Source organism: Oryctolagus cuniculus, chromosome 11 (assembly GCF_964237555.1).
Source record: "Oryctolagus cuniculus chromosome 11, mOryCun1.1, whole genome shotgun sequence".
NCBI lineage: Eukaryota > Metazoa > Chordata > Mammalia > Lagomorpha > Leporidae > Oryctolagus > Oryctolagus cuniculus.
The window spans coordinates 50,264,475-50,290,545 of NC_091442.1; the positions used below are offsets into that span (position 1 = coordinate 50,264,475).

The window sequence follows — 26,071 nt, forward strand, 5'->3', positions numbered from 1 at the left end:
AGCACCAATTTTTCCAGATCTGAGAAGAAGGTCTTCAGTATCTTGATTGGTATTGCATTGAATTTATAAATTGCTTTTGGGAGAATGGACATTTTGATGATATTGATTCTTCCAATCCATGAACATGGAAGATTTTTCCATTTCTTGGTATCCTTTTCTATTTCTTTCTTTAAGGTTTTGTAATTTTCATCGTAGAGATCTTTAACGTCCTTGGTTAAGTTTATTCCAAGGTATTTGATTGTTTTTGTAGCTATTGTGAATGGGATTGATCTTAGAAGTTCTTCCTCAGCCATGGCATTGTCTGTGTATACAAAGGCTGTTGATTTTTGTGCATTGATTTTATACCCTGCTACTTTGCCAAAATCTTCTATGAGTTCCAATAGTCTCTTAGTAGAGTTCTGTGGGTCCCCTAAATAAAGAATCATGTCATCTGCAAAGAGGGATACTTTGAGTTCTTCCTTCCCAATTTGTATCCCTTTAATTTCTTTTTCTTGCCTAATAGCTCTGGCTAGAACCTCCAGGACTATATTGAATAGCAGTGGTGAGAGTGGACATCCCTGTCTGGTCCCAGATGTCAGTGGAAATGCTTCCAACTTTTCCCCATTCAATAGGATGTTGGCTGTGGGTTTTTCATAGATTGCTTTGATTGTATTGAGGAATGTTCCTTCCAAACCCAGTTTGCTTAGAGTTTTCATCATGAACGGGTGTTGTATTTTATCAAATGCTTTCTCGGCATCTATTGAGAGAATCATATGGTTTTTCTTCTGCAGTCTGTTAATGTGGTGTATCACATTGATGGTCTTGCGCACATTAAACCATCCTTGCATACCAGGGATAAATCCCACTTGGTCTGGGTGGATGATCTTTCTGATGTGTTGTTGCATTCTATTGGCGAGAATTTTATTGAGGATTTTTGCATCTATGTTCATCAGGGATATTGGTCTGTAATTTTCTTTCAGTGCTGCATCTTTTTCCGGCTTAGGAATTAAGGTGATGCTGGCTTCATAGAAAGAATTTGGGAGGATTCCCTCTTCTTCGATTGTTCTGAATAGTTTGAGAAGAATTGGAGTTAGTTCTTCTTTAAATGTCTGGTAGAATTCAGCAGTGAATCCATCTGGTCCTGGGCTTTTCTTTGTTGGGAGGGCCTTTATTACTGTTTCAATTTCTGTCTCAGTTATGGGTCTGTTTAGGTTTTTGATGTCTTCCTGGTTCAATTTAGGTAGGTTGCATGTGTCCAGGAATCTATCCATTTCTGATAGGTTTCCCTGTTTGCTGGCATACAAGTCCTTGTAGTAATTTCTGATGATTCTTTTTATTTCTGTGGTGTCTGTTGTTACATTTCCTTTTTCATCTCTGATTTTATTGATTTGGGTCTTTTCTCTTCTTTTTCTAGTTAGTTGGGCCAATGGGGTGTCAATTTTGTTTATTTTTTCAAAAAACCAGCTCCTCGTTTGGCTGATTTTTTGGAATGTTTTTCTTGATTCAATCCTGTTGGTTTCTTCTCTGATTTGAATTATTTTTCTTCTCCTACTAGATTTGGGTCTGGTTTGCTGTAGGTTTTCTAGATCCTTGAGGTGAATTGAAAGCTCATCTATTTGGTGCCTTTCCAATTTCTTGATGTAGGCACCTACTGATATAAACTTTCCTCTTAACACTGCTTTTGCTGCGTCCCATAAGTTTTGGTATGTTGTGCTGTTATCCTCATTTACTTCCAGAAAGTTTTTGATTTCTCTTTTAATTTCTTCTATGACCCATTGTGCATTCAGGAGCATGTTGTTCAATCTCCATGCGTTTGCGTATGCTTAGGGATTCCTGAGTTGCTAATTTCCAACTTCATTCCTTTATGGTCTGAGAAGCTGCATGGTATGATTCTAATTCTTTTGAATTTGCTGAGGCTTGCTTTATGGCCTAGTATGTGGTCAATCCTAGAGAAGGTTCCATGTTGCTGAGAAGAATGTAAAATCTTTAGCTGTAGGATTGAAAGTTCTGTATATATCTGTTAGATCCATTTGGGCTATAGTGTCGTTTAAATCTACTGTATCCTTGTTGATCTTCTGTCCTATTGATCTGTCTATTTCTGAGAGTGGAGTATTGAAATCCCCCAGTACTATTGTATTGGGGTCTAAGTCTCCCTTTAAGTCCGTTAACAAATCTTTTAGATAAACCGGTGCCCTGTAGTTAGGTGCATATACATTGATAATTGTTATATCTTCCTGTTGAATTGATCCCTTAATCATTATGTAGTGTCCCTCTTTGTCTCTCTTAACGGTTTTTGTGGTAAAGTTTATGGTGTCTGATATTAAGATGGCTACGCCCGCTCTTTTTTCATTCCTGTTGGCATGGTATATCTTTTTCCAGCCTTTCACTTTCAGTCTGTATGGATCTTTGTTGGAAAGATGTGTTTCTTGTAAGCAGCAAATAGATGGGTTTTGTTCCTTAACCCAATCAGCCAAACGGTGTCTTTTAACTGGACAGTTCAGGCCATTCACGTTCAATGTGACTAATGATAAGTGGTAACTTTGCCCTGCCATTTGCCAAAGATAAGTTCTAATATATGCTTTGAATTCCCTGTGATCTTTTGCTGTGAGCTTTCCTTCCTTGGTTTCCTTCCTTTACCTTCTTTCATATTGATGACCGTGTTTCTTTGTTTCTGTGTGTAACACATCTTTAAGCATCTTTTGCAGGGCTGGACGAGTGGCGACAAATTCTTTCAATTTCTGTTTGCTATGAAAAGTCTTTATTTCACCTTCATTCACAAATGATAGCTTTGCAGGATATAATATTCTGGGCTGGCAGTTGTTCTCTCTTAGTACCTGGGCTATATCTCACCATTCCCTCCTAGCTTGTAGAGTTTCTGATGAGAAGTCAGCTGTGAGTCTGATTGGAGATCCTCTGAGAGTAATCTGACGTTTCTCTCTTGCACATTTTAGGATCTTTTCTTTATGTTCCACTGTGGTGAGTTTAATTACAACGTGTCGTGGTGAGGATCTCTTTTGGTCGTGTTTATTAGGGGTTCTGTGGGCTTCCTGTACTAGGATGTCTCTGTCCTTCTCCAAACCTGGGAAATTTTCTGCTAATATCTCACTAAAAAGGCCTTCTAATCCTTTCTCCCTCTCCATGCCTTCAGGAACTCCTAGAACCCGAATGTTTTGTTTTTTTATAGTATCCTGTAGATTCCCAACAATATTTTTTAGATTTCTAATTTCCTCTTCTTTTCTTTGGTCTGACTGTATCCTTTCCTGTTCTCTGTCTTCTAAGTCCGATATTCTCTCTTCTGCTTCACCCATTCTGTTTGTAAGGCTCTCTTTTGTGTTTTTCATTTGATCTATTGAATTCTTCACTTCAGTCACTATCCCAGTTTCCTGTTGTACTAGTTGTTTCGTTTCATTTTGATTCCTCCTTAATATTTCATTTTCACGAGAGAGATTTTCTATATTGTCCATTAAGGATTTCTGTAGTTCAAGAATTTGTTTTTGAGAACTTCTTAATGTTCTTATCAATTTTTTGAGATCTGCTTCTTGCATTTCTTCTATGTCATCATCCTCATAATCTTGAATTGGGGTGTCTTTTTCATTTGAGGGCTTCATGGTGACTTCCTTGTTTTTATTACCTTGGTTTTCGCGTTTGTTATTTGGCATATTGGAGATATTTGGTTTCTTCACTGTGGTGCTTTTTCTTGTTATACTATGACTCTAGATTAAGTGGACTATCTGTTTTTGATGGAGCCTTAGGGCTTGAGATGGGTGTGGCCTGAGAGCTCTGTTTGGTGTGCCAAAGGTGACACTCCCAGGTTAGGCGTGGTAAACCTCTCTCTCTCTCTCTCTTTCTTTTTTTTGATTCAAAAGGGAAGTTATTCTGCACATCTGGACGAAGTTGGAGGTAGTTAGCAGGCAAATGATATACCCACAGGAGCCAGAGATCAGAAGCTCTTTCCCAAGGACCACACAGGGAATCTGTTCGGCCCTCAGAGTGGGCTCAAATTCTCCTTCAGTCTCCCACTGGGTTGCCAAAATTATGGAATTGTAGCATCTCTGGAGAGTGCTCACGTGAATTCCGTGAGTTCTCTCCCCCACCGTCTCTTTTTTCACAGTCTCAGTTCAGTAGCACCACAAATTTACTAGGTCCTAATCTCCTGTTAATTCGCCCCGCCCAGAGTCAGGTTTTTCTGCTAGGCTCAGGGCCGGTGCAGACCTGAGGTCGCTCTGCTTATGACGTATGTCCAAGATGGCGCCTGCTCTTTGTCTTGCTCGCCCTTGAGAGGTGAGCGGAGAGAGAGAAACCTGTGTCTGTACCCGTCACCTTTTTTTTTTTCCTCTCTCTCTCTTCCAGTTAGCCTGGTGAAGTCACCCCCCCCGGGGGTCGTTCCCTCTAGTCTCCTCTCTCCACTTGCCTGCCGGTGTCTCGGATTTGGCTCACCTCGCCTTCCAGTGCTGGTGTGTTGAGTCTGCTGCTGGTGTTCTGAACTGTGGGCTCCCACGCTCTCCACGCAGGTCTGCTCCCCTTCCAGCGCCGATGTGTGGACTCGGAGCCCTGGACGTCCGAAGTCTCCCCGCTGTTGTCTGTGTGGCACGCACTCCCCTTCGAGCACTGGCGCGCAGAGCCTGCGGCTTGCACAGCTTGGTCCCGCGGCTCGGCTTCCGAGGCTCGGTCCCGCAGCTCCAGGATTGAGTTTTAAAAAGACCATATAAATAGATGAAGTGTTGGGTAATTATAATAGAATTAAAAAAGAATTTTCCAACATGGGAAGCAGTCCACACAGCAGACTCATAGAATGACAATTGCTTTAAGTAACACTTTGACCTCATAATCAGCCCTTAAGTCTTCCTGGTCTGGCTGAAAAGCCCATTTAGCATTTCAAATATGTAAAGCCAAGACACTGTGAGAAAAATGTTCTATATGAAGGGTTTCTGTGAATGAGATTTCATCGGAGAGAAGTTGCCATCAAAGAAGGATGTACTTTTCTCTAAAGGGAGGAGAGAACTTCCACTTTGATCATGGCCTTGTCTAAGTACTGATGGAGTTTGTGGTTTTAAATGACACCCATAGCCTGGGCAACTTATATCAAGGGCCTCAGGTGGTCTCTGATGTCATACATAAGAGTGTTAATTGTTAAATTAACAGGAGTCACTGTGTACCAACTCTCCATGCAGGAACTCTGTCCTCAATGACTTGTATTATGAAAGTTAACGGTGATACTTGCTCTGAAACACTTTTTTTTGTCTGTAAAATTTGTGAAATCTTTACTTAGCATAGAGTTGGTCTTCTATGTACAAAGTTATATGAAAATGAATCTTAATGTGAATGGTACTGGGAAGGGGAGTTGGAGGAGGAGGAGGGCTGGGAGCATGGGTGCGAGGGCGAGTATGGTGGCAAGAATAACTATATTCATAAATTTGTACATATGAAATATGTATTGCTTAAAAATTAATTTATAAAATAAATAAATAAAAAATAAAACAAACACAAAAAATGATAAAAAGAGAAAACATGCTCTAGATCACTAGCCATCATAGAAATGAAAAGAAAAACAACCATGTGGTTTCTGCTCACCCCAGTTAGACTGACGATAAACCAAAATTCAAATAAATAATAAATAATGGAAAGCATGTGGGGAAAAATTACATTGATCCATGGTTGTTGGGAATTTAAACTAGTACAACCATTATGGAAGACATTATGGATATTTTTCAGAAATCTGAAAATAGATTCACAATACGACCCAGCCATCCCACTCTTCAGAATTTACCCATACAAAATGAAATCATCATATGAAACAATTATGTATATCCCAATATTTATTGCAGCTCAATTCACCATAGCTAGTTATCAATCCAATGTCCATTAACTGATGACTGGATCTAGAAAATATGCATGGGATACACACACACAAACACACGCACATACATGCAAATGCATGCACACACACACACTATGGAATACTACTCAGCCCTAAAAAGGTTGAAACCCTGTCTTTGCAAAAAAAGTGTATGCGGCTGGAAACATTACGCTTAGTAAAATAAGCCAGTCCCCAAAATGCAAATATCATCTTTTCTCTGATATGTAGCAACTAATATAGAATACAAATGAAAATTAATGAAACAGGCATCTTTTGATTTTATTGCTATTTTAGCCCTTGTTTATACTCCTGTGGAACTATGGTCTTTATACTTTTTACTTATTGAATTTTATGGTTAGTGGTGCATTAAACCTGTGATTATAGAGTGGACTGAAATAATGTATTTGCTAAAACTAAAGAAATGAAAGGAAGGAAAATGGGAGATTGAGGGAGGTATACAGAGAGGGAGGGAATTATGGCTTTCTTTTTATAGTTGTATCTATGAAATGCATGAAATCTGTTCTATTTTTATTCATGAAAAATTTTTAAAATAAAATAAAAACATAAAACCAACAGTTCAAATTAAAGTATGTCATATTTAGTGCTGAATTTTAAATATGGTTCATTCCAATGAATACAACTGTTATAAGGATGAGGAATAGTTTAATGCAGGGTCACAAATTAGATTTAATGAGAATACATTTGTTGGAAAAAGGACCAGATGACTAATCTTAAATTCCATTTGCTTAATTATGTGTGGATTAAAACCATTGGTTGCAATTGCAAAAATCCAGAATGGCTTTGTGTAAAACTTAGTAAGTTAGATACCAGGGGATTCCAATTCAATCCCAACAAGGTGGCATGTACCAATGCCATCTCACTAGTCCAAGTGATCAATTTCTGTTCACAATTGATCATAATGATAGGACTAAGAGCCAAAGGGAGCACATAAACAAGACTAGTGTCTGCAAATACTAGCTGATAGAATAAAAAAGGGAGAGAACAATCCAACATGGGAAGCGGGATACACAGCAGACTCATAGAATGGCAGATGTCCTAAACAGCACTCTGGCCTCAGAATCAGCCCTTAAGGCATGCGGATCCAGCTGAAAAGCCTATGAGAGTATTTCAGGCATGGAAAGCCAAGACACTCTGGCAAAAAAAAAAAAAAAAAAACAACAAACCCTAAATGAAAGATCTCTGTGAGTGAGATCCCAGTGGAAAGAACAGGTCATCAAAGAAGGAGGTACCTTTCTCCGAAGGGAGGAGAGAACTTCCACTCTGACTACGACCTTGTCTAAATATGATCAGAGTCGGCAAACTCAAAAGGCTTCCATAGCCTTGGCAACTCATGACAAGAGCCTTGGGTGTTTACTGATGCCATAAACAAGAGTGTCAATTTGTTAAGTCAACAACAGGAGTCACTGTGCACTTACTCCTCATGTAGGATCTCTGTCCTTAGTGTGCTGTACATTGTGATTTAATGCTATAACTAGTACTCAAACAGTATTTTTCACTTTGTGTTTCTATGTGGGTGTAAACGGTTGAAATCTTTACTGAATATATGCTAAACTGATCTTCTGTATACAAAGATAATTGAAAATGAATCTTGATGTGAATGGAAGGGGAGAGGGAGTGGGAAAGGGAGGGTTGTGGGTGGGAGGGAAGTTATGAGGGGGGAAGCCATTGTAATCCACAAGCTGTACTTTGGAAAATTATATTCATTAAATAAAAGTTAAAAAAACTTAGTAAGTTAGGTATAATTTGTAATAAAGAGCATTGTGTACTTCATAATTATTGGTACAGAAATCAAATTTATAATAACCCTCATAATTAAATAAACATATAGTGTGCATTTCCTCCAAAGGACTAATTGCTAAGCATTTATTAGTATGGTTTACTCTTAAGGAGTGAACTTATTTTTGTTATAGTTTTTATGAGTCTGAATTATCATATTTGTGCATGACATAACAATGTTTTTATAACATCCATTGATTATGAAAATACAATGGTGTTTAGTACATTGGATTTTAGGTTTATGTCTCCGCAGTGTTGTTTATGACATCACAATGATTTTTCTGACACCCTATTGATTATGTCATCACAATTATAGTGAAGGATATCACATGGATTTTTGCATTCTCAATTTATTATCATGTCACAATGCTTTTATGACATCACAATTGATTTTGACATCATGTGAATTTTGTGTTCATCGTAATTTATCATGACATTATGATGTAGGTTTATGGCATAAAATATTGGTTTATAACATCATTACACTACAATTGTAGGATGATTATCAGAATGTTATCACAATTATGACATCACAACAATGCCTTATGACACCATTAGTGAGTATAATATCACATGGTAGATTTACAATATCATAATAGTTGTTTATCATATCCCAATTGATAATGACATCAAACATTTTTATGGAATTACAATAGATTTTGACATCACAGTGTTAGCTTTATTATATCACACTGGTTTTTATATCACAATTGATAGTGGCATTGAAATTGTTTTTGTGACTACATAATTGTTGTTTATGACAACACTTTTATTTTACATGACAATAGATGAAAATATCACAATGATTTTAGGACATCATGATTTATTATAACACAATGGTGGTTTATGACATCACAATATTGGTTATGAAAAGCCAATTGATTGCAAAATGATGATTGGTTAATGACATCAAATGGTAGTTTTATGGTATAGAAATGTTTCAAGACATGATATATAATTATGATATCACAATGGTGTTTTATGTAATACAGATTGATTATGAAGGCAGGAATAGAGGCCAATAACCTCAGAATTGGTTATGACATTTCAGAGGCAGGTTTTTGTTGTCACAAGGTGACATGTCACAAACCAATTGTTTATGGCATCAGAATGGATTTTAGAGCTAAAAATTAAGTTTTGTTATAACAATAGTGATTTATAATATCACAATTTGTTAGTGGCATCAAAATTGATTATGACAGTACAAGGTGGATATATGATATAACAACATTGGCTTATTATGTGACATTTCATAACATCACATTGATTATGACATAAGAATGGATGTTTTTGAAATGATTACGACACCACAATGTTAGTTTATGGCAACACAATAGATTTTGATATTATAAACTTTTGTGACATCAGTTAATTATAACATAAAAATGCTGACTAATGACATGACAAAAGATTTGAAATGATATTTTTAAAGTTTCACAATTGCTTATAATATCATAATGGTGGTTTATGATACTACAATTGATTATGAAAACAGTTTGGTTTATGACATTGCAATGGTCTACTTATGACATCCAAAATTTTATGACATCACAATTAATCATGGCACCACAATAGTTATTTATGACATTCCAAATGATTATGACATACTGATGGTAGATTTGTGAGATCACAATAAATTATATGTCAGCACAATTTTATCCCAACAGTGTTTACATCATGTCATCACAATGTTTTTTATGGCTTCATAATTGATTTGGACATCACAATTTCAGGTTTATGACCTTAAAATTTCTGTTTGTGATATAAAAAGGGCTTATTCTTATTTTTAAAAAATTTTCATAAAAACATTTATTTAATAAATATAAATTCCGAAAGTACAACTTTTATTATAGCAGTTCTTCCCTCCATAATCACCCTCCCACCCACAAACCATCCCATCTCCTATACCCTCTCCCATCCCATTCTTCATTAAGACTCATTTTTATCTACCTTAATATACAGAAAATCAACTCTATACTGAGTAAAGATTTCAACCGTTTGCACCCACACGGACACACAAAGTATAAAGTACTGTTTGAAGATTATTTTGCCATTCTCATAGTACAACACATTCAGAACAGATGTCCTACATGGGGAGCAAGTACACAGTGACTCCTGTTGTTGATTTAACAGTTGACACTCTTATTGATGACATCGGTAATCACCTTAGGATCTTGTCATGAGCTACCAACTCAAGCCTCTTGAGTTCACAAACTCCAACCTTATTTAGACAAGGCCATAATCAAAGTGGAAGTTCTCTCCACCCCTCAGAGAAAGATACCTCCTCTGATGGTCCCTTCTTTCCATTGGCATCTCACTCACTGAGATCTTTCCTTTAGATCATTTTTTGCAACAGTGCCGTGGCTTTCCATGCCTGAGAATCTCTCATGGACTTTTTAGCCAGATCCGAAAGACTTAAGTGCTGATTCTGAAGCCAGAGTGCTATTTAAGGCATTTTTTTTTTTGCCTAGTACCTCTGGCTAAAACTTCCAGTACTATATTGAATAGCAATGGTGAGAGTGGGCATCTCTGTCTGGTACCAGATCTCAGTGGGAATGCTTACAAGTTTTCCCCATTCAATATGATGGTGGCCGTGGGTTTGTCATAAATTGCTTTGATTGTGTTGAGGAATGTTCCTTCTATACCCAATTTGCTTAGAGTTTTCATCATGAAAGGGTGTTGTATTTTATCAAATGCTTTCTTGGGGTCTATTGAGATAATCATATGGTTTTTCTTCTGCAGTTTGTTAATGTGGTGTATCACATTAATTGTTTTGCGCACATTGAACCATCCCTGCAAACCAGAGATAAATCCCACTTGGTCTGGGTGGATGATCTTTCTGATGCGTTGTTGGATTCTATTGGTCATGATTTTATTGAGGATTTTTGCATCTATGTTAATCAGGGAAATTGGTCTGTAATACTCTTTCTCTGCTGCATCTTTTTCAGGTTTAGGAATTAAGGTGATACTGGCTTTGTAGAAGAAATTTGGGAGGATTCCCTCTCTTTCAATTGTTCTGAATAGTTTGAGAAGAATTGGAATTAGTTATTCTTTATATGTCTGGTAAAATTCAGCAGTGATTCCATCCAGTCCTGGGCTTTTCTTTATTAGGAGGGCCATTATTTCTGATTCAATTTCTGTCTTGGTTATAGGTCTGTTTAGGTTTTCTGTGTCTTCATGCTTCATTTTAGGAAGGTTCTGCTAGATTTCCCAGTTTGTTGGAAACAACTCTTTGTAGCAATTTCTGATGACTTTTTATTTCAGTGGTGTCTGTTCTTACATTCCCTTTTTCATCTCTGATTTTATTGATTTGGGGTTTCTCTCTCCTTTTTTTGGTTAGTTGGGCCAATGTTGTGTCAATTTATTTTTTCAGAAAAAGTCTTTAGATGTAGGATGAAAAGTTCTGTAGATATCTGTTAGATCCATTTGGGCTATAGTGTCATTTAAATCTACTGTCTCCTTTTTGATCTTCTGTCTTGTTGATCTATTTCTGAGAGTGGAGTGTTGAAGTCCCCCAATACTATTGTATTGGAGTTTAAGTCTCCCTTTAAGTCCTGTAATATATCTTTTAAATAGTCTGGTGAGGAGCTTATTGGTATCACAAGTGGTTATGACATCAAAATGGCTTTTAGGAAATCACAACTGATTATGACATCACAATTGATTATGACATCACTATATCAGTTTATGACATCAAAAATATGGTTTCCTATATAAGAATTTATTATCATACAGAGTGTAGGTTGGTGACTTCAAAACCATGTCTTATTACATCAGTATTTATTATGAGAAACAGGGTTGTATATGACATCAGAATTGTTTATAACTCACCATGGATTTTTCATGTTATCACAAAAGTTTATTTTGACATGGTAGGTTTATGATATCTCAACCATTGTTTATGCATCACAAGTTGTGAGAACATGATGGTTGGCTTATGAAATGACAACAGTAGATTTATGGCACAACAATATTTGTTTTCAGCATCACAATCATTTATTATGACATCACTATGCCAGCCAGATTAAAGATCACATTAGATCCTGACATCAGAATGCTGGCTTTATAAATATTACAATGGGCTTTATCATTTCACAATTGATTTTGCCAGCTAAATGGTAGATTTAAAACATCACATTTGTTATTTGGGTATCACACTTTTGTCATCATAATTATTTTCATAACATAATGATGGAAGATTATGACATGAAGATCAGACCATATATAATGGTGTTTTATGTCATTATAATGGTGTTTTATGTCATCCCAACTGATTTAGAACATAACAATGATAACTTAGACATCACGATGGATTTTTATCACTCATATTGAATATTATATCACAATTGCTTTTAAGGAATCATTCAATATGACATCACAATGGATATTTTGGACATCATAGTTGATTGTGATAACACAACTGGCTTTATGACCACACTTGTGGTCAATGATATCATAATAGTTTTAGGATGTTACAATTGACACAATAATGACACAATGGTTGTTTAGGACATCATAATTGATTATGATAAAAGCAGTCAGTTTCTGACATCACAGTGGTAAAATATTGGTATCACAATGGTAGTTACTATCATCACAATTGATAATGTCAAGGCTATGTTTGCTTTATATAACAGTATGTGTATTTATGACCTATCAACTAATTTTGATAATAAAATGTTTGTTATGTGTTCTTAATGGTTGTCTTATGAGATCACCATAGTGGTTAATGACGTCACAATGGTTTTTTATCATAACAATTTATTATGTCCTTGCAATCTGGTCTATGACATCACAGTTGAACATGACACCACAACAAAAGTTTATGGCATCATAACTGATTATAAAACCACAGAGATAGTTCATGACATCACAATGTTTATTTATTACATCTAAATATATGTTTATGACATGAAAATTTGTTATAAAATCACAACGGTTTTATAACATCACAATTGATGGCACCAAAATTGTGGTTTATAACATTGCTATTGATCATTACAACACAAAAGTTGGTAAATGACACTCTAATAGATTGTTGATTTAAAAAATGATTAGGAAAACACAACTGTTTTCATAACACAACAAAGGGGTAGGCTTATGACATATAAGTTTTGGTTTATGACATCATAGTAGATTTTTACAACAGCACAATTGATATCATAATGTATTATGCCATCAATGGTGTCTGATGATATCACAGGTGATTATGAGCAGATAATTATTGGTTTATTACACCAAAATTGAAGGTTTGTGACAATTGAATGGTGTTTTATCTTGAAATAAAGAAAACAGATTTAATGTATTTACCATAGGTAAAGTTCAAGTAGAAAACCACACTTCTCTCCCTTCTGTTTTCCACTCAATCCCTCCCTTCTTCCCCTGTATTCTTTCATCAGCTTTTGCAAAGACCTAATTTTAATCATTCTATATTCACAGGCTTAATTCACAACTAGAAATAATATTCAACAATAAAATGTAAGAAGGCCACAGTTCCACAACAGCATGAACAAGAACTATAAATGACAATCATATAACAAAATGTCCATCTCATCCAGCACAATTTTTTTGTATTCTACATTAATTGCAAAGATCAGAGAAAAGATATTTTTCTTTTAGGACTGCTAGTTTCCCTAAGTGTAATGGTTTTCAGATGCATCTATCTATTTTGTTGCAAAAGACAGAATTGCATTGTTTTTATGGCTGAGTAGTATTTTCTTAGAGTTTATAAATATAAATAATGTACACATATTTATATCCATATATAATATACATATATTTACAAATATACACATATTTTCTTTATCCATTCATCATATATCTGTTGGCCATTTGAATTTCATCCTTTAAAAATGCATGTTCATGTCCTCTGTCCAATTATTAACTGGGTTGTGTGTTTTTTTTTGTTGTTGTTGAACTACGTGAGCTCTTAATGTATCATGGATATTAATCCTTTATCAGTTGCATAGATTGCAAATGCGCTCTCCCATTCTGTGGGCCATCTCTTGACTTTCTTGAATGTTATATTTATAGTTCAGAAGATTCTTAGAATTATGTAATCTCATTTTCCCTCTTTTTGCTTTTATTGCCTGAGCTTCTAGGGTCTTTTTCAAAAATTCTTTGTCTGCGCCAATGTCTTGCAAAGTTTTTTCAATACTTTCCTTTAGTAATTTGAAGGTATTGGGTCATTGATTTAGATCCTTGATAAGTTTTCATTAACTTTTGTATAAGGTATATGGCATGAGTCTTGTATCATACTTCTTCATGTGGAGATTCAATTTCCCGAGCATCATTTGTTGAAGAGAATATATTCTATATTTTCTCCAGGGTTGATTTTAACTACTTTATCAAAGATTGGATATAGATGCATGGATTGATTTCTGGAGTCTATGTTCTGTTCTATTAATCTTAATGTTTATTTTTGTGCCAGTACCAGGCTGTTTTGATTATAACTGTCCTAAAGTACAACTTGAAATATGATATTGTGATGTCTCTGGGTCTGTTTTCGCTATATAAGATTGCTTTAGCTATTTGGGGTCTCCTGTTTCCATATGAATTTTAGGATTTTTTTTTTTATAAATCAGAGAAGAATGTCATTGGTATTTTGATTGAGATCATACTGAATCTGTGAATTGCTTTGGATAGTATGGCACTTTTATGATATTAATTATCACAATCCATGAACATGGAGCATATTTCCATTTTTTATAACTTTTATTTAATGAATATAAATCCCCAAAGTACTACTTATGGATTACAATGGCTTCCCCCCCATAACGTCCCTCCCACCCGCAACCCTCCCCTTTCCCATTCCCTCTCCCCTTCCATTCACATGAGGATTCATTTTCGATTCTCTTCATATACAGAAGATCAATTTAGCATACATTAAGTAAAGATTTCAACAGTTCGCTCCCACACAGAAACTTAAAGTGAAAAATAATAGATGATTTTTTAAATGATGATGAAATCAGATCAGACCTATTGTCATGTTTAATCCCAGTGAGAGTCAAATTGGGAATTGCTAATTTCTTCTTTTTTTTTTTTTTACAGAGGATCAGTTTAGTATACATTAAGTAAAGATTTCAACAGTTTGCACCCCCATAGAAACACAAAGCGAAATATACTGTTTGAGTACTCGTTATAGCATTAAGCCTCAATGTACAGCACATTAAGGACAGAGATCCTACATGAGAAGTGCACAGTGACTCCTGTTGTTGACTTTACAAATTGACACTCCTGTTTATGGCATCAGTAATCTCCCTATGCACCAGTCATGAGTTTCCAAGGCTATGGAAGCCCTCTGAGTTCTCCGATTCTTATCTTGTTTAGACAAGGTCATAGTCAAAGTGGAGGTTCTCTCCTCCCTTCAGAGAAAGGTACCTCCTTCTTTGAAGACCTGTTCTTTCCACTGGGATCTCACTCACAGAGATCTTTCATTTAGGTTTGTGGTTTTTTTTTTTTTTTTTTGCCAGAGTGTCTTGGCTTTCCATGCCTGAAATACTCTCATGGGCTTTTCAGCCAGATCGGAATGCCTTTAGGTCTGATTCTGTAATTAATACACAGTTATTCTTAAGTGTTGAAATTTAACTGAAATGTGATCCCTGTTAAACATAAGAGTGGGAATAAGAGAGGGAAGAGATGTACAATTTGGGACATGCTCAAGCTGACTTGCCCCAAATGGTAGAGTTAGAAACATACCAGGGGGCTCCAATTTAATCCCATCAAGGTGGCATGTACCAATGCCACCTCACTAGTCCAAGTGATCAATTTCAGTTCACAATTGATCATAATGAAAGGACTAAGAGTCAAAGGGAGCACATAAACAAGTCTAGTACCTGCTAATACTAACCGGTAGAATAAATAAAGGGGAGAGTGATCCAACATGGGAAGTGAGATACACAGCATATTTCCATTTTTGTTTCATCTGCTATTTCTTTTCCAATTTTCATTGTAGATATTTTTCTTATCCTTGGTTACATTTATACCGATGTATTTGAATTTTTGTAGTTACTGTGAATGGGACTCATATTAAAAGTTCTTTCTTGGCCGGCGTCGTGGCTCAATAGGCTAATCCTCCACCTGCGGCACTGGCACACCGGGTTCTAGTCCTGGTCAGCATGCCGGATTCTGTCCCGGTTGCCCCTCTTCCAGCTCAGCTCTTTGCTGTGGCCCGGGAGCCCTGCACCTGCATGGGAGACCAGGAGAAGCACCTGGCTCCTGGCTTCGGATCAGCGCGATGCGCCGGCCGCATCGTGCCAGTTGTGGCGGCCATTGGAGGATGAACCAACAGTAAAAGGAAAACCTTTCTCTCTCTCTCTCTCTCTCTCTCTCTCTCTCTCACTATCCACTCTGCCTGTCAAAAAATTAAAAAAAAGCTCTTTCTCAGCCCTTGCATTGTCTGTGTCTGTAAATGTTATTGATTTTTGTGTGTTTATTTTATATATTGGGATAGACAAATGGAACAGAATAGAAACACCAGAAATTAATCCAAACATCTACAGCCAACTTATATTTGAGCAAGGATCTAAAACCAATTCCTGGAGTAAGGACAGTTTATTCAATAAATGGTGCTGGGAAACTGGATTTCCACATGCAAAAGCATGAAACAAGACCCCTACCTTTCACCTTACACAAAAATCCACTCAACATGGATTAAAGAACTAAATTTATGACCCGATACCATCAAATTATTAGAGAACATTGGAGAAACCCTGCAAGATATAGGCACAAGCAAAGACTTCTTGGAAAAGACCCCAGAAGCACAGGCAGTCAAAGCCAAAATTAACAATTGGGATTGCATCAAATTGAGAAGTTTGATGATTGAGAAGTCATAAAGACCCTCCCAACCAAGAAAAGTCCAGGACCAGATGGTTTCCTTGCTGACTTCTACCAAACATTTAAAGAAGAACTAATTCCAATTCTCCTCAAGTTATTCAAAATAGTTGAAAAGGACAGACTCATCCCAAACTTTTTCTGTGAAGCCAGTGTCACCCTAATTCCTAAACCAGGAAAAGATACAATAGAGAAAGAGAACTATAGGTCAGTATCCTTGATGAGCATGAAATCAAAAATACTGCTTAACTAAGTCCGACAACAGGTCAGAAATACCATTCACCTTGAGAATGTGGGAGTTAAGCTTGGTATGCAGTGATGGTTAACATTTGCAAATCAATAAATGTGATGCATCAGATTACAAACTGAAGAACAAAAAACCATGTGATTACTTCAAAAGACGCAGAGAAAGCATTTGATAAAACAACTCCTTTCGTGATGAAACCTTAAGCAAATTGGGTGTAGAATGAACATTCCTCATCATAATCAAGGCATTTTATGACAAACCCACAGATAGCATCTTATTGAATGGAAAGTTGTAGGCATTCTCACTAAGATCCAGAACCAGACAAGGATGGCTGCTCTCACCATTGCTATTCATTGTAGTTATGGAAGTTTTAGCCAGAGTTGTTACTCCAGAAAAAGAAACCAAAGGGTACAAATTGGGATGGAGGAAGTCAAACTATCCCTATTTTCAAATGACATGATTCTACCTGAGGGGAATCAAAAGACTCCACTAGGAAACTATTGGACTTCATAAAAGAGTTTGGTAAAGAGCTAGGATATAACATTAGCACACACAAAGTAATAGCCTTTGTATACACAGACAATGCCTTGGCTGGGAATGAACTTCTAATATCCATTATATCCACAATACCTACAAAACATTAAATACTTTGAAATAAATTTAACAAGGAATTCAAAGATTTATATGATGAAAATTATAAAACACTAAAGATAAATATAGAATTAGTCATAAAAATGGGAAAAAAAACTTGCATGTGTATGAATTGGAAGAATTAATATCATCAAAATGTCTGTACTACCAAGATGAAATTACAGATTCAGTGTGCTCTCAATCAAAATACCGATGACATTTTTCAAAGATATAGAAAAAAAGCTGAAATTAATATGGAAACCCTAGACCCCAAATAACTAAATCAAAATCAGAGGCATCACAATACCAGATTTTAAGATATACTACAAGGCAGGTGTAATCAAAATAGCCTGGTACTTGAAAAAAATAGACATGTAGGACAACAGAATAGAACAGAAACTAAATTCAACTATGCACATCCAACTAATCTTTGACACAGGAATTAAAATCAGTCCCTAGAGAAAGCACAGTCTCTTCAGCAGGCAGTGCCAGGGAAACAGGATCTCCACGTGCACAAGTATGAAACAAGATTCCTACTTTACACCTTAGACAAAAATGCACTCAACATGGATCGAAGAACTAAATCTACAAACCAACACCATAAAGTTATGGCAGAATCTCTGCAAGACATTGGCATAGGCAAAGATTTCTTGGTAAAGACCCAAGAAGCAGAGGCAATCAAAACCAAATTTGACAAATGGGATTACATCAAGTTTCGAAGCTTCTGAACAACAGAAGAAACACTGAGCAATGCGAAGAGGCAGCTGATGGAATGAGAGAAAATAATTATAAACTATGAAACTGATAAAGGATTAATATCCAGAATCTAAAAAGAACTCACGAAACTCAACAACAACAAAATAAACAATCCAGTTAAGAAATGGGCAAAGGACTTGAATAGGCCTTTTTCAAGAGAGGAAATTCAAATGGCTGGCAGACACATGAAAAAAATGCTCAAGATCACTATCAATCAAGGAAATGAAAATCAAAACCACCAAGAGGTTTCACTTCATACCAATAAGAAAGGCTCTTATACAGAAATTAACAAACAACAAATGCTGAGGAGGATGTGGGGAAAAAGGTACAATAATCCCCTATTGGTGGAATGTAAAATAGTGCAGCCATTTAGAAGACAAAAATCAGACAGATACCTCAGAAATCTGAAACTAGATCTACCATATGACCCAGCAATTCCACTCCTGGGAATTATCCAAACAAAATAAAATCAGGATATGAAAGAGTTATCTGTACCCCCATGTTCACTGCAGCTCAATTTTCAATAGCTACGATATGGAATCAACCCAGATATCCATTGGTCGATGACTGGATAAAGAAATTATATTATATATAGACTATGGAATACTACTCAGACATAAACCCAATGGAATCCTGTCTGATGTTGCAAAAAAATGGATGCAATTGGAAACAATTGTACTTAGTGACATAAGCCAGTCTCCAAAAGACAGATATCATGTTTTCCCTGATCTGTGGTAACTAACAGAGTGCCTAAAATGTAATGCATTGCACATTTTGAGATTCAAGGATTGTTTACAGGGTTTGTCTCTACTGTTGAGGAACAGTGTTTTTTTCTTCATACTTTGTTGAACTCTTTACTTAGTACAGGACTAATCTTAGGAGAATAAAGTAAATTGAAAGTAGATTTTTATAAATTTGGGAGTAGGAATAGGAAAGGGATGAAGAAGAGGGTGGGAGCATGGCAGGAAGGAAGGTAGGGTGGCACATATTACATTTAACATCTGTATAAATGAAAAACATGAAATTTGTATATCCTAAATAAAAGTAGACAGAAGATAGATAGATATAAATATAGATATAGATATAGTGAATTCTAGCTTAGACACGGAATCTTGTCCTGTTGGTACCTTCAGACAAAACTGCTCCTTTAAGTGTAATTCTTCTATTCTATATTTGAAGAATTAAAAATGGATTACTGATTACAACATGTATTGTTAGAGGAATATTATTCCCAGGAAGATCATCATTGTAATCCTGTACTAATGTGTATCCCAAATCCATTTATGTTACTCATGTTCAAACATAAGAGTTCTTTCAGGTAGTGCTCACGTACATGATATTCTCATAAGTGAAAATGCAGTGCTTACTAAGGAAACTAGAGCTGATTCAGGAATTTATTTATGATTTCCTGGAAATATTAGGTAAATATGTAATGAAATATGCACAAACCCCTTTTTTCAGATGAATTCAAGAACTATAGCTATTTTCAGTAACATTCATTTTGCATACATTTTTACATTAGTGAGAATATTGCTTATAAAGGCCTTTGTAAGTAGAGTACACAAAGAACAGAGAATACACAATGTAGCCGCTATGTTCTATTTGAGAAACCATTTCTATTCCTAATTATGACCACAGGGACAATGGCTATTTCATGTACAATACATCTACTTTATGTTTCAATCATTAAAAATGTGTTGCATATCAAGGCCTATGCAAATAAAGCAGAGATTTCAACTTATCTTACCCAACAAAGGCAAATTTCTCTAGTGTGTATTGCAACTGCTCTCCAGTGCCAAGATGAGGCAAATGTATCTTGAATGTATTATACATGTACAGTGAGTTTTCATATTGGAAAGTCCAATGCTAAATGCCCAGTGTTAATACAAGCATTCTCTTACCTTGGTTAGAGAAACTAATGGTATAATCTAATGGTGTCAGCTTGTATTATACTGGGGAGTAACTTCATTCCCTTAGGTAACTTCAGGCAAAACATTGTTTTCCAGTAACATCCACTTCCTTTGCATTCTTTGATTGTGTTTATCTTGCATATTAAGGTTTATATTCATAGGAGCTGGCACTATGATGTGGCAGGTAAAGATGCCGCCTGTGGTGCTGGCATCCCATATGGACATCAGTTCAAGGAATCTCCTGGCTCCTGGCTTTGTATTGGCACAGCTCCAGCTTTTGTGGCCAACTGGGGAGTGGACCAGAGGATGGAAAACCTCTCTCTTTCTGTCTCTCCTTCTCCCTCTATGTAACTTTGGCTTTCAAATGAATTGATAAATCTTTAAAAATGGATTACATTCATAATTAATGAATATCAGAGAATAATGAATGTGGCTACTGTGATCAAATTGAGACACTAATCCTATTCCTATTATAATTTCAGGCAGAAAAGAACTTTCAAGCATGATTTATCCAGTGTATGAAAAATGGAAAATGTAGTATTTATTAATCACTGTGTAGTGAAATAGAGAAATCAGTTAATCTTTCTCAGGAAAAATTATTTTGTAAATGTATCCTGACACGTATTGCAAATTCATGATCTGTGCCAATTTCATTCACAACACATCTTTCAAGTATTCCTCATGTATGTGTGTCTTCATATTTGAAAGCATAATGCTTATTAAGTGTTCTTAGAGTTAAGGCTAGCTTTCCCTTAAATTGGCATTGAAACCTAACCTGGTAAGCTCATACAAAATCATATAAACAGGGAATAAACTCCACTTCTTGAGAGGAGTTCAGGCAGAAACACTCACATCAATTGCATTGTGACATTTGTACAATTATTCCATTGTATTATTCCATACATTTGTACAATTGTTCCATACACACACACACACACACACACACACACACATATATATATATATAGAGAGAGAGAGAGAGAGAGAAAGAGAGAGACCAAAGAACTCACAAAGAAAACTCAATGTTGCTAGTGGTTCCAACTGAGACACTAACTGGTAACTTAAGGCACCACTACTCTTTTTTTTTTTAAATTTTTTGACAGGCAGAGTGGACAGTGAGAGAGAGAGACAGAGAGAAAGGTCTTCCTTTGCCGTTGGTTCACCCTCCAATGGCCGCCGTGGCCGGCGCGCTGCGGCTGGCGCACCATGCTGATCCGATGGCAGGAGCCAGGAGCCAGGTGCTTATCCTGGTCTCCCATGGGGTGCAGGGCCCAAGCACTTGGGCCATCCTCCACTGCACTCCCTGGCCACAGCAGAGAGCTGGCCTGGAAGAGGGGCAACCGGGACAGAATCCGGCGCCCCAACCGGGACTAGAACCCAGTGTGCCGGCGCCGCTAGGCGGAGGATTAGCCTAGTGAGCCGCGGCGCCCGCCTCCACTACTCTTTTTTTTTAAAAAAATATTTATTTTATTCCTTTGAAAGACAGAGTTACAAAAAGAGTCAGAGACAGAGAGAGAAGTCTTCCATCCACTGGTTCACTCCCAGATGGCTGCAATAGCTGGAGCTGCACTGATTCGAAGCCAGGAGCCAGGAGCCACCTCCGGGTCTCCCACGTGGGTACAGGGGCCCAAGGACTTCAGCCATCTTCCACTCCTTTCCCAGGCACAGCAGAGAGCTGGATTGGAAGAGGAGCAGTCAGGACTAGAACCAGAGCCCATATGGGATGCCAGCACCGCAGGCCAGTGCCCTAACCAGCTGCACCACAGGGCAGCTGCACCACAGGGCACCTGCACCACTTCTCTTTCAAGTATGAGTCAACTACTCTGCGTTTGGAACATTGGAAATGTACTGCTATTGATGCCTAAGTAGTTAAAGCAGGGAATTCACTTAACTTTTCCTGGAAAGTCAATGTTGTAAGCCTGGAATAATGCATGTTTCAACTGCATTCTTTATAGTAGTTTTAAACTTAACAAACATATCTTTCTGGTACAACACATTTATAGTTCATTTCTTTACTGGGCAGCACAATGCTTTCTAAGGACATTCATTATTGAGCTTTTTCTTGAGTTGACAAGGAAAATTAATGAAACCTTCTAGTACACTAGCATAAATCCCATTACTTGAAAAAAATTCTGGGAAAAACACTCCTTCCCAAAAACATTCCATTCTTCTCTACTGTCAAGTGTATAATCTTATTGCATATGAGGGCCTGTGTAACTAAAGCAATCTATGGAAATACAGAAAAAAAATAAATGTAGTAACTAAAGTATAAGTGAGGAATTAATTTTATTTCTTGAAATAACTTCAGATACAATAGCTGTTTCTAATACAATTTATGTTTATGATATTTGAAGCATAGGTAACACATTGCTTATTAAATGCATCTACTATTAAGACAAAACTAGCCTCCAGTTTCATGAAACCTCAGACTATAATCTTGTACTAAACTGGGTATAAACTCCAGACCTTGAGAGACCATCAAGAAAATCAGCACTTTATGGAAAAATTTAGTTCAATTGCTTTTTCATGTTGATATACTTATTGTTCATTATAGCCTATGTACCTAAAGCAATCATGAACAAATAGAGAAAGTGCTGTGTTGTAGCAAGTAAAGCTGCCACCTGCAGTACTCTCATCCCAAATGGACACCAGTTCTAGTCCCAGCTGCTCTACTTCCAATATAGCTCTCTGCTGTGGCCTGGTAAAAGCAGAAGATGGCCCAAGTCCTTGGGCCCCTGCATCGCATGGCTCCTGGCTTTGGATCAGCACAGCTCTGGCCATTGTGGCCATCTGGGGAGTGAACCAGCTGATGAAGACCTCTCTCTGTCTCACTGCCTCTGCCTCTCTGTAAGTCTGCCTTTCAAATAAATAAATAAATCATTGAAAAAAAGAGTTAGTCCAAGGGTTAGTGTAAAGATTAGGGTTAATGCTAGAGTGAAAGCTAGGATTAGGATGAGGTTAAGGGATAATTTTAGAGTAAGAGTAAGGGATATGGTTATAGTTAACGATAGGATAGAGCAGGCTTAGATTTAAAATTAGGTTTGGATCTGTGGTTAGGACAGATGTTAAAGTCAGGATTAATATTTGGATTAGGTTTAGGGTGAATATTGGTGCTAAGTTTATAGATCAGTTTTAGCATTATGGTTAGGTTTATTGTTATAGCCTGGGCCAGGTTTGGATGAGATTTAGATTTATGTTTAGATCTAGGAGAAGTGCTGTGCTTTGGGTTAGGGTTAACTCTAAGACTATTGCTAGAATTTACTTTGATTTAGGGTTAGGCTTATCAGTAGGACTAGATTTATGAATAGTTCTGGGGTTAGGGTCAGAGCTGGTTTAATGTTGAGGATGAGGGTTAGAGCTAGGTTTCGGCAAACAAACAAGCTGTCTGCACATTAATGTTTATTGTGGCTCAATTCACAATAGCTAAGACCTGGAACCAACCCAAATGCCCATCAACAGTAGATTGGATAAAGAAATTGAGGAGTTCAGGAAGGATTTGTCGGGGTGCACTTCACAGGAAGCATGGCAGACCAGGTTCAATAAGAAGCCAGAGCTATGGTAGAATCCTAGGATGGTGGAGCTAAAACAGGACTTAAAGATCTTATAACTTGGCGGAGCCAAGATGGCGGAATAGTGAGGGCACGCACTGATAGTCCAGGAAAACTTAGTTTAATAAAAGGGGAGTTACGGTAGCCTCAGAAAAAAGAACCAGGAAAATATTGCAGAAGAAACTCTTCTGGATCGAGTGGCTGTGAATCGGAGGACCTACTGGGAGAACAAGGTCGCCCACTGCGCGGAAGCAGAGCCACGGGACTGAGCCGTGGGAGCCACGGGTGCCGCGGGTGCCGCGGAAGCCGCAGGGTCTGCGTGCCAGTGCGGGAAGGGGAGTGCATGTCACACAGACAACAGCGGGGAGAGTTGCGACGTCCAGGGCTCTGAGTCCACACATCGGCGCTGGAAGGGGAGGTGAGCTCAATAACCCGAAACACTGGCGGGGAAATGGGGGTCAGAATCTAGAGGGGGGCTGGAAAGTGCAGCAAACTCACTACTGGAAAGAAGGAAAAAAAAAAAAAGCTTGGGGGTTTCTCTTCCCCCTAACCTTGCAAAGGTTGCAAGGCTGCAAGGCTTGAAGAATTCACAAGAGACAAAGAGCAGGCCCCCTCATTGGATTTAGATATCAACAGGGGAGAGCTAAGGAACTGAGTCACTACAATTCAGTAGCCTAGGCAACCCAGTGGGAGTCCAGAGGAGCCTAAACAGACTCTTTGGGTAGAAGCCAGAGACTGGAAGCTAAATACCACCAATTCTGCACAGCCGTGCCATGCGGTGTTACTTACCCCCGAAGAAATAAAATAAATAAATAAATAAATAAATAAATAAAAAGAGAGAGATTTACCACGCATAACCTGAGGGTGTCACCTTTGGACACCCTTAACCAGGAAGAACCAAGCAGAGCTCTCAGGCCGCACCCATCTCAAGCCTCCAAGGCTCCTCCAACAGCAGGCAGTCCACTTAACACGGACACAGTATAAAATAAAATAAAAAAAAATTAAAAAAAACGCACAGTGAAGAAAGAAGAATTAACTATGCCAAGTAACAAACACAGAAATCAAGGGAACAAGATCAATGATGACACTATGATGCCTCCAAATAAACAAAACACCCCAAACCAAGATTATGAAGATGATGAGATAGAAGAAATGCAAGATACGGATTTCAAAAAATTTATGATAAGAACATTTAGAAGTTTTCAAAAGCAAATCCTTGAACTACAGAAATCCTTATTGGACAAGATTGAAAATCTCTCTCGTGAAAATGAAATTTTAAGGAAGAATCAAAATGAAACTCAGAAACTAGTAGAACAGGAAAGTGTGACAGTGAAGAGAAATCAAAATGAAATGAAGAGCTCAATAGATCAAATGACAAACACATTAGAAAGGCTTAAAAACAGAATGGGTGAAGCAGAAGAGAGAATATCGGACTTAGAAGATAGAGCACAGGAAAACATACAGTCAAACCAAAGAAAAGAAGAGGAAATTAGAAATCTAAAAAATATTGTTGGGAATCTACAGGATACTATTAAAAAAACCAACATTCCAGTTCTAGGAGTTCCTGAAGGCATGGAGAGAGAGAAAGGATTAGAAGGCCTTTTTAGTGAGATACTAGCAGAGAACTTTCCAGGTTTGGAGAAGGACAGAGACATTCTAGTACAGGAAGCTCACAGAACCCCCAATAAACATGACCAAAAGAGATCCTCACCACGACACGTGGTAATTAAACTTACCACAGTGAAACATAAAGAAAAGATCCTAAAATGTGCAAGAGAGAAACGTCAGATTACTCTCAGAGGATCTCCAATCAGACTCACAGCAGACTTCTCATCAGAAACACTACAGGCTAGGAGGGAATGGCGAGACATAGCACAGGTGCTAAGAGAGAAAAATTGCCAGCCCAGAATATTATATCCTGCCAAGCTCTCATTTGTGAATGAAGGTGAAATAAAGACCTTTCATAGCAAACAGAAATTGAAAGACTTTGTGGCCACTCGTCTGGCCCTGCAAAAGATACTTAAAGATGTGCTACACTCAGAAACACAGAAACACGGCCATCAATATGAAAGAAGGGAAAGGAAGAACACCTACCAGTAAAAGAGCATGGGAAGCTCAAAGCATATACTAGAAAATATCTCCGGGAAAATGGCAGGGAAAAGTCACTACGTATCAATAGTCACATTGAACATTAATGGTCTGAATTCTTCACTTAAAAGACACCGTTTGGCTGACTGGCTCAAAGAACACAACCCAACTATTTGTTGCCTACAAGAAACACATCTCTCTAACAAAGAGGCATGCAGACTGAAAGTGAAAGGTTGGAAAAAGATATTCCATGCCAACAGAAACCAAAAAAAGGCAGGTGTAGCCATATTAATATCAGACAAAATAAACTTTAATACAAAAACTGTTAAGAGAGACAAAGAGGGACACTATATAATGATAAAGGGATCAATTCAACAAGAAGATGTAACTATTATAAATGTATATGCACCTAATTACAGGGCACCGG

At 37.3% G+C, this 26,071-nt stretch overlaps 1 protein-coding gene across 1 annotated transcript in view; it reads right to left on the reverse strand.

The window, feature by feature from the left end:
• The window catches only part of LOC127487785 (uncharacterized), a 108,583-nt gene that overhangs the window by 31,147 nt on the left and 51,365 nt on the right, over positions 1-26,071 (reverse strand). The window contains exon 3 of the mRNA XM_070053180.1: positions 4,417-4,656. Within this exon, the coding sequence (XP_069909281.1) occupies positions 4,417-4,656 (240 nt within the window). The remainder of the gene's footprint in view (positions 1-4,416; positions 4,657-26,071) is intronic.